This window comes from Danio aesculapii, chromosome 7 (assembly GCF_903798145.1).
Source record: "Danio aesculapii chromosome 7, fDanAes4.1, whole genome shotgun sequence".
NCBI lineage: Eukaryota > Metazoa > Chordata > Actinopteri > Cypriniformes > Danionidae > Danio > Danio aesculapii.
This window is the reverse complement of record NC_079441.1, coordinates 60,615,311-60,623,576: the sequence shown is the minus strand read 5'-3', so window position 1 is coordinate 60,623,576 and position 8,266 is coordinate 60,615,311. Positions and strand designations below refer to the sequence as shown.

Here is an 8,266-nt window from a genome sequence, read left to right as displayed (position 1 = left end):
GTGCGGAGCTGATTTGTAATGTAATGTTTTACACATTTTAATAAAACTTTTGGTCAGGTTTATGATGCACTGATTATCAGTGTGAACTGTATATCAGAGTCTAGACAATGTTTTAATGTATTGCGTCAGATTCTGTTTAGGAATTCATTAAAACTAAACTGTGCAATGATTATCTCTGATTGATGATTGACATTCAATGAAAAAAATTGAACAGCCTTGTTTCTCAATGCGAGACACTGTCTGCTGTTTAATCACATCTAAACTCCAATGAAATCTGCAGCCTGTTTTTGACCACTTCATTTACAGGTGTGTGTGTGTGTGTGTGTGTGTGTGTGTGTGTGTGTGTGTGTGTGTGTGTGTGTGTGTGTGTGTGTGTGTGTGTGTGTGTTTGCTGTGTTGGCTAGGTACAATTAATGACTTGGCATTAATCAGTCCCTCCAGGATTTTGCGATCGCTGAACTTATCGCAAAAATTAAGCAAACTCCGCAAATTTTTGTATGATCTTGCATGTTTTTTTCTGAAATTTCACAAATTTCCCACATATTCAGGGTGTAAACACTTTCTACGATGTCAGGACGACACTGATTCACCCAAAATGGATTATCTTGGGTTATTTTTTCCGCTATGGCACTGGATGTTTCTGTGGAAATCTGTTGAATACTGGACAAATTTATAGTAGACTTTGCTTTGAACTGTAAACCTCACCTAATTAAACAAAGTGTTATGCTAGCTGATCGGGCCATGGGTGGATTTGAGTTAGTGGATTTTTCCATACTTAATAATTTACTTAAAATTAAGTGGTTAATAATATTTTAAACAACCCAACAACATTTTATTTTAATTTTATCAATTTTATTCCACATAATATTCTTAGCTCAGTTGGAGATTTACATTTTTTTGTTGCGCTGTAATTTCGACATCTCTAAAATACCTTTAAACTCATCTAGTTTTCACAAACAGGCTTCATTATGTTGGTCCCTTACATATAATTATGTTTTTCTCCTCGTACCTATTTATTTGGAACAATAAAAAAAATACTAGATATGAAAATAAATCTCATTTTTAAAATAACTGGTTTAATAAAAATATATACTTTTAGTTAGTCAGCTCTTAGATGCCTGCGGTGTTCATTCTCATATGAAGAATTTATGCAGCTTTCTTTTCCAATTGCCCATCATTTTATTTTTGACAACACAAACCTTTTTGTTGACCAAACTCTTCTCAGTTCTATGCCAAACAAAGATATTCACTTAGTTATTAATAGTTCTCGGTTCTCTTTCCCTTTTTGCATAGGTTTTTGGAATAATATATCAGTTGACATAGAGTGAAAACAGTTTTGGCTTCTTCTAAAAAAAAAATATTTTATTTAATAAAGCTGTTGAGTTTAAATAAAAATCATTCATAATTGCTACCCAATAAATACCAAAGTAGCTAAATTTAATAACAGTATTTACCCTAAATCGCTTCACAGTAACACAGTGGGTAGCACATTCACCTCACAGCAAGAAGGTCGCTGGTTCGAGCCACGGCTGGGTCAGTTGGCATTTCTGTGTGGAGTTTGCGCGTTCTCCCTGCATTCGCGTGGGTTTCCTCTGGGTGCTCCGGTTTCCCCCACAGTCCAAAGATATGTGGTATAGGTAAAATGGGTAGGCTAAATTGTCGGTAGTGTATGTGTGTGTGAGTTTGTATGAATGTTTCCCAGTGATGGGTTGCAGCTAGAAGGGCATCTGCTGCATAAAACATATGCTAGATAAGTTGGTGGTTCATTCTGCTGTGGCGACCCAAGATTAATAAAGGCCAAAAAGAAAATGAATGAATGTACTGTATTTCCCCAAAACCTGTATTCTTTGTTTACTCTCTGAACTTAGATCCTTTTCATTGTAAATGTATTAATAATTTATTGCCTTTTTTGGCTTCCTTTTAGATGCATTTCTTGCAATTGATTAATCCATTTGGTTGCTTTACTTTTTGTGATGTACTTTTGACATGCTGTTAATATAATGCATTGTTTGCATTCTTAACTTTATGGCTTCATGCATTGTTGGCATTCTCTAAAGTTAACAAATAGCTTCAAGCTATGAAAAACAATAGATTCTTGTAAAAGAAACTTGTGGGTTATTAGTTTTATTTGTTTCATTATTAATATGTTAATGAGTTTAATTGTTTTTATATATATATATATATATATATATATATGCATATATATTGAAAATAAGTGTCTGTGTCTAGGAGTAATACTGATATATGTAATAAAGACTTTTTCTTACATCTATGTAATATGTAATAATTTTTTTCTGATTTTTGTGGCCTAAAATACTGTGACTTTTCCTAAAATTTGAGGCAATATTTGCTGCATTATTGTGCATTAATTTGAAAAAAAAATAATGCTGCAAATATTGCCACATATTTTAAGAAAAGTCTCAGTATTATTAGGCAGTAAAAATCAGAAGAAAGTCCCGTGCAATGCTGGAGGGATTGATTTATGCAAAAGTATTACTGGCTGGTGTTTGATAACCACCAAACACTTACCAAACAAGGATGGTCAACATATATATATATATACAAATTTTTTTTGGTTTATAATTTATTTATTTAATTATTCATGTCTTTTAAAAAGTATAGTTCACCCAAAACACCTTAAAATTTACTCTTTATTGAAGCTTCACCTTCAAGTGGTTCCAAATCTTTATGTTTAAATCCTTCTGTTGTACACTGAACATATTTTTAGGAAAACTGAAAACATGTAATCACTGACTTCCATAGTAAAAAAAACAGGTACTTTTTTACTTACCAAAATATATTCTTATAAGTTTAACAGAAGAAAAGAAAAGGTGAGTAACTAATGACAGATTTTGTGGGTGAACTACACTGTAAAAAAATGCTCGGTTCCACAAAATTCCTTCATGTTGTCTTGACACAAATGAATTACGTTAACTTAATCATTTTTTACAAATTAAGGGGATTAAACATAAAACTATTAAGTTGCCCCCCCCCCCCAAAAAAAAAAAAAAATAAATAAATAAATAATAAGAAGAATAGTGTTGTTTCAACTCATTTTAAGTAAGTAGTTTGAACAAGTAGCATAAGTAATATTTTTGAGTGCACCCTTTTAACTATTCAGTGTATAATTTGATAGATTTAATAATCATTAACACTTTAATATGCAGGACACCCCAGGGAATATTTCAAAAACAGTCCAAGCCAGTGTTGTATCATGGTATATTTTAATTTCTGCAGAGACAAAAATGACAAGCAATTTATTTACAGAAATACCTGTACAAAAGCCAAAAAGAAAAAGAGAAGTAAAATAGATCATAAATAGAGGTGGGCTTGCGCTCAGTACATTTACCATGTTCAGCTAAGCTGCGTGCATAGTGACTCCTAATAAAACAATGATTAAAATCAATCCTCAATTCTACATCAACATCCAAGTCAAAGGACAAATAGAGTATGATTAAAGTTACAATTTCTTTTTTCAGTATCTGTGATGTGTCCTATGACCTAAGCGCTACAACTTAAGTCTTATATCTTCTAAGTTGAAAGCTTAAAGAACACACACCTCAGAGTGCAAATGACGATTAAGCTAATGCAATTTCAACACATCGACAACAAAGTCAGTGTCATGTCTTTTAGGAGTTAAGGTGCTGTTTTCTGACATGGATAGTAGGGGTTGGTATCAGTCTCAATCTCTTCGATTTAGTTTTTAGAGATAAATATTCCTACTTTAACTGATATGTCTACTCTATGGTTCTCTGAGGTGTGTGTCCTCTTCATAAACCTTTGGATATTTGTTTATCTGTTACTTTTTCATATCATGGAAACTGCAGAAGAACTGAAAGAGAGTTTTCTTCATCTCTGATGGACATGCTTTGCTTTTCTTTGCATTGTTTCTGTGCCACCATTGCAGCATTGTGTCAATTCACTGCAAAATAGATATGCTTTTAGTATGTAGATATTTTTTTCCCACATTTCTAGTCCAAATATGTCAAATATCTTACAATTCTTGAATAAAAAAAGCATTTTGTTGACAACTAAAAAATATAGTTTTATTAATAGGTCATAATTAAGTGAAGTTTATTTATAAACTAGTTTCGAGAGGATCACAGGCTTATGATTGACCACAGCTGGTCCTGCATTAACTATCACACGATTCTCCAATCAGATGTTTCCTAAGTCACAATAAATAATCATAGTCTTCCTAGAACAGTCATCTTCATCTTGAAGAATCCCCCACTTCCTCCCCATCTTCCTAGATTGGGTGGCATGGTGGCCCAGTGGTTAGCACTATTGCTTCACAGCAAGAACATTACTAGTTCTAATCCTTACTCTGCCAGTCGATGTTATAGGCGGAGTTTACATGTTCTCCCCGTGCTCACATGGGTTTCCCCAGTTTCTTTCCACAGACCAAAGACATGCGTCATAAGTAAATTGACTAAACCAAATTGGCACCATATTCAAGTTCTTAGCCAACAGTATTTATCCCTCATAACGCAATTCATCATTAGCCAGAAATAAGTGGGGGAGTTCTTGAGATCTACCTGAACTCAATTTCCCCTCTCGCCCTACAAACGGGGGGAGCCCAGGGCTCGAGGATCTTTTGAGCTCATGGCTCTCTATCATGAGACAGCATGCCAAACAAGCGTTTAATCAAACATCACCAAAGTGTGAACTCTTGAAAAGTAAAATAAGTAAAATAATCTTGTTTTCAGTTTGAATAACATTATTTTACTTTCCCCACTGGCAAATAATGATAATATATAAAATCTCACTTAATTGTTATTTATTATTTCTAGAAACAAAACTATATTTTTACTTGTCAAGAAAATAGCTGTTAATTTTAAGTATTTTTAATAATCAGACTAAAGGTGGGACAAAAAAAAACCTAATTTTTGCATTGTGCCAAACCTTTCTGAACTGTTACATGACATAAAGGTATCCGTACCGTAAAAAAAAAAACTGCCGTTTGGACATGTGACCATGCTAACTTTGAAATGGATGGATATACCAGGGTATCACCTATGACATGTACAGTTGGTACTCATCAATATACTTGACAAAGTTCGACTGAGCTTACTTAAAGAAGCCACAAGATAAAAGCTTTTGTTATTTGAAAGTCTATCATAGTAAAATTGCCAGGACTGTAGTTTCAGCATAAAGTACTTTTCCTCCACTTTTAGAAAGCTTCTCGGTACAATTGGTTTCATACTGGTTAAAACCAACGAGTCATACCAATAAAGGTATAAAAAGGCACAGTTGCATATTTTGCATTCACTCTATAGTTTTGATTTTTCTTTTCTTTTTTCTTTTTTTTTACTTTTTTTTTGTTTCTTTTTTACAGAAGCACTACATATACAAAGTGGCACTGAGAAGGAAGGGCAAAGATATGACTGATGAGATCTGAAGAGGGCATCATTATGAGCGTATATTTGGAAAACAAACATAACTGCAAGTTGCGAGGTACGCAAGACTCCTTTTGAATTGTTTTGGAATCAAGTTTCCTCATTTTCTACATAATCAAAGGTACAGTTTCCTGTGAGAAAGACTATAAACAGTACAGAAGCATGGGGTAAAAAAAGTACCTTCGCGCTTAAAAACAAAATATAAATAAATCTGATAAATAAGCAATGGATGATATGATCCTAAATGAATCAGTGAGTCGCGAGTGTGTGTGATTCTTTTCCATCCTCGTCAAATCAATATACATAGTCATACTACAATGTCTAGTGTCTGTTTGTAACAAACGCAAGCAGTGGACCTCCATGTTCACAGGGTATGATATTTGTACACTTTTTTTTTTCTTCTTCTTCATAGTAAGTGTAGATTCCCTTTAAACGTGCAATAAAAAGTACATATCTATGTATACAGTTTGTAAGCATCAGAGCACTTCTTTTAAACACGAGTAGTACATACAGACTACAGATCTGGAAGCTGCGAAAAAAAGGCAGTCCATTCAAACTCAAGGAATCGTAAACATACAAAAAAACTAAATAAAATTAATCAATTGCATCTGAATAATTTACCACCGTTTGTAAAAGCGTGATGACTCCTACTGTAAGTTTACTCCTCGATTTGGGATAAGCCCAAGATGCATGTGTAAGTGTGCATGTGGATTCCACACATGGCACCGAATCGTACATGAAGGTAATTAAAGCAACATGTGACCTAAAAAAAGGAGCTTTCCTGTCCCAGTTCTTTGAGACATCATGTCACGTTGTTCCCGATACTTTGGTTATAGAGCGGCATCGTGCGTCACATTGGAATCGCTCCTGTCGTGCTGGTAGTCTCCGAACTTTGAATGTGATTGTACAAGTATTCAGTTGACTCTGACTGCTACACGAGGGACACGAGTTCTCATCTTTGATTACTCTTCTGAAGCATGTGAGATTGAATCTGTTGAATGAGTTTATTGCTCTATTTAACATTCATACTAGGAATGTTACACAGGGCCAGCCCAAGCTCTTCAGCAGGGCGATATTATTAGACTAATTCACCCCAGCAGCATCTCCAAATAGTGTTCCTGTGGCTTTATGGGATAATTATAATGTGTATGTACAATGCAAGGGGATCTATTTTGTTTGTGTGTGTGTTTTACTGTGTGAGGCCACAAAATAAGCATAGTTTCACACATCTATAGAGGAATGAGCCACATTTGCACAAACCCATGGCATATAACTGATAATCTCTGGCATGTTCAGAACCTCCATCTACTTCCACGGGTGTATGGGAGTGGGATGGATACGGGATTTTGATGTATGTGTCAAGAGTATGTTTACAGTATTTATATTTATATATATATTTATACATGTACAATACTTCACCCACACGACAAAAAAACGTGCATTAGTGGATCTGTGTATGCTTGTGTTCCTTCATGGGTATACGCAAGGTTGATAGGCACACAGGTAAACTTGCTTCTCGCACTGTGAGTTCATCGTTTACAGCGCGTACGCTGTTCACTTGCGCCATTTTTGTATCTACAAACCCTTGTAAAAGGCTAAAGTCAATGACGACATAACAAGCACTCTGACATCATCAATGATGAATTTTTTGTCCATCGTTAGCCTGTCATCTTCTTTGTTAATGTGATTGGTCGTCCAGAGTGGACAGTTCAGTCTTTTGACTGATTGCATATGGACAGAATACATCCACATAAAAACACTTCCAAATAAAAACGGATTAAAAGACAGAACGTCTTCTCGGTTCCCATAGCAACAGTTACAAAATCAAAGACAAAAAGCTATAGTCCATCAGATCCATCTCAAGGGGCACACACACTCTTAAGGGGCTAGATGATGCATGCATGTTTATAAAGAGGTCTAGAGAAACCAGGCAGCACTTTGGGGAAGTCTACGGGGCCTGATACGCTAGCAGCAAAAGTAGCACTGATCCACCAGCATTCCCCTCTCTCCACCTCGGCCACTTCCCCCTTCCTCCATCTCATCCTTCGCGCACACACACATCCAACAACATGTAATTCCGTGGTTTCTACTCGATTTCAGTTTTGTTTTGCAAGCAGTTTGAGGAAAATCCATGTCGCTTTTTAAGTCTTAGGGTTTGGTTTGCTAACAGTATCTCTGACCATGCTGAGTCACTGTCAGATAGTCGGTGTGTGTCGTTTACAGGTAAACTTCCCGCCTGGTCAGAGTTCCGCATTGCGTCGGCTTGTATTCACCCGTGGGCGCTAGCGGAATCTCCTCGGTCGGGCGAGATGTGTCCTCGCTGGCGGAAAATCCAGCTGAAGTAAACGCATCGTAGGATGAGGAGGAGGATGCCATCTTCTTGTTCAGGAGATTACGGTTACGGTCGCCCAGCAGATGTGAGGGGTCACCGTTGGCAACAGCTAGTGTCTCCTGGCTGCCAGGCTGGTCAGCAATGCTGCCTCCGGGGGAGGTCATGAAGGTGGAGAGTTTGGGAGGGGTGGCCTTAGGCCTACGTTCAGGCGAGGTGCGCACAGGCATCCAGCAGGCATCCGAGTGGCCGTATTCGTCACACTCCCGCGTGCATTTGCCCGTCATAGCTACGTCAGGCAGGGGCCGAGAGTCTGAGGGAAACAGAGAGAAGGAAACAGAACTGTTAGTCACGTTGATTAATTTTAAACAGCTGGAGAAAACAAAACACTCAAGTACTGACACTAAAAAAATATATATATATATATATTGTGGTATGTGTCTCATGAAACTGCCTGTGATATTATTAAGGGTCAGATGAGATCTTAAATTATTATGAGCAGCTTTGTGCATTTCTTTCTTTTTTAATTGACTGTAAG

The 8,266-nt window shown here is 36.4% G+C and overlaps 1 protein-coding gene across 4 annotated transcripts in view; it reads right to left on the bottom strand.

Moving 5' to 3' along the window:
- Positions 1-3,207: 3,207 nt before the first annotated feature.
- Positions 3,208-8,266, bottom strand: part of pcdh7b (protocadherin 7b) — a 253,173-nt gene continuing 248,114 nt past the window's right edge. For 2 of the 4 annotated variants that reach the window (XM_056462282.1, XM_056462283.1), the window contains exon 3: positions 3,208-8,041. In XM_056462282.1, the coding sequence (XP_056318257.1) occupies positions 7,617-8,041 (425 nt within the window). In that variant the 3' untranslated portion in view covers positions 3,208-7,616. The remainder of the gene's footprint in view (positions 8,042-8,266) is intronic. The other 2 variants (XM_056462286.1, XM_056462284.1) reach the window with 2 other exon arrangements.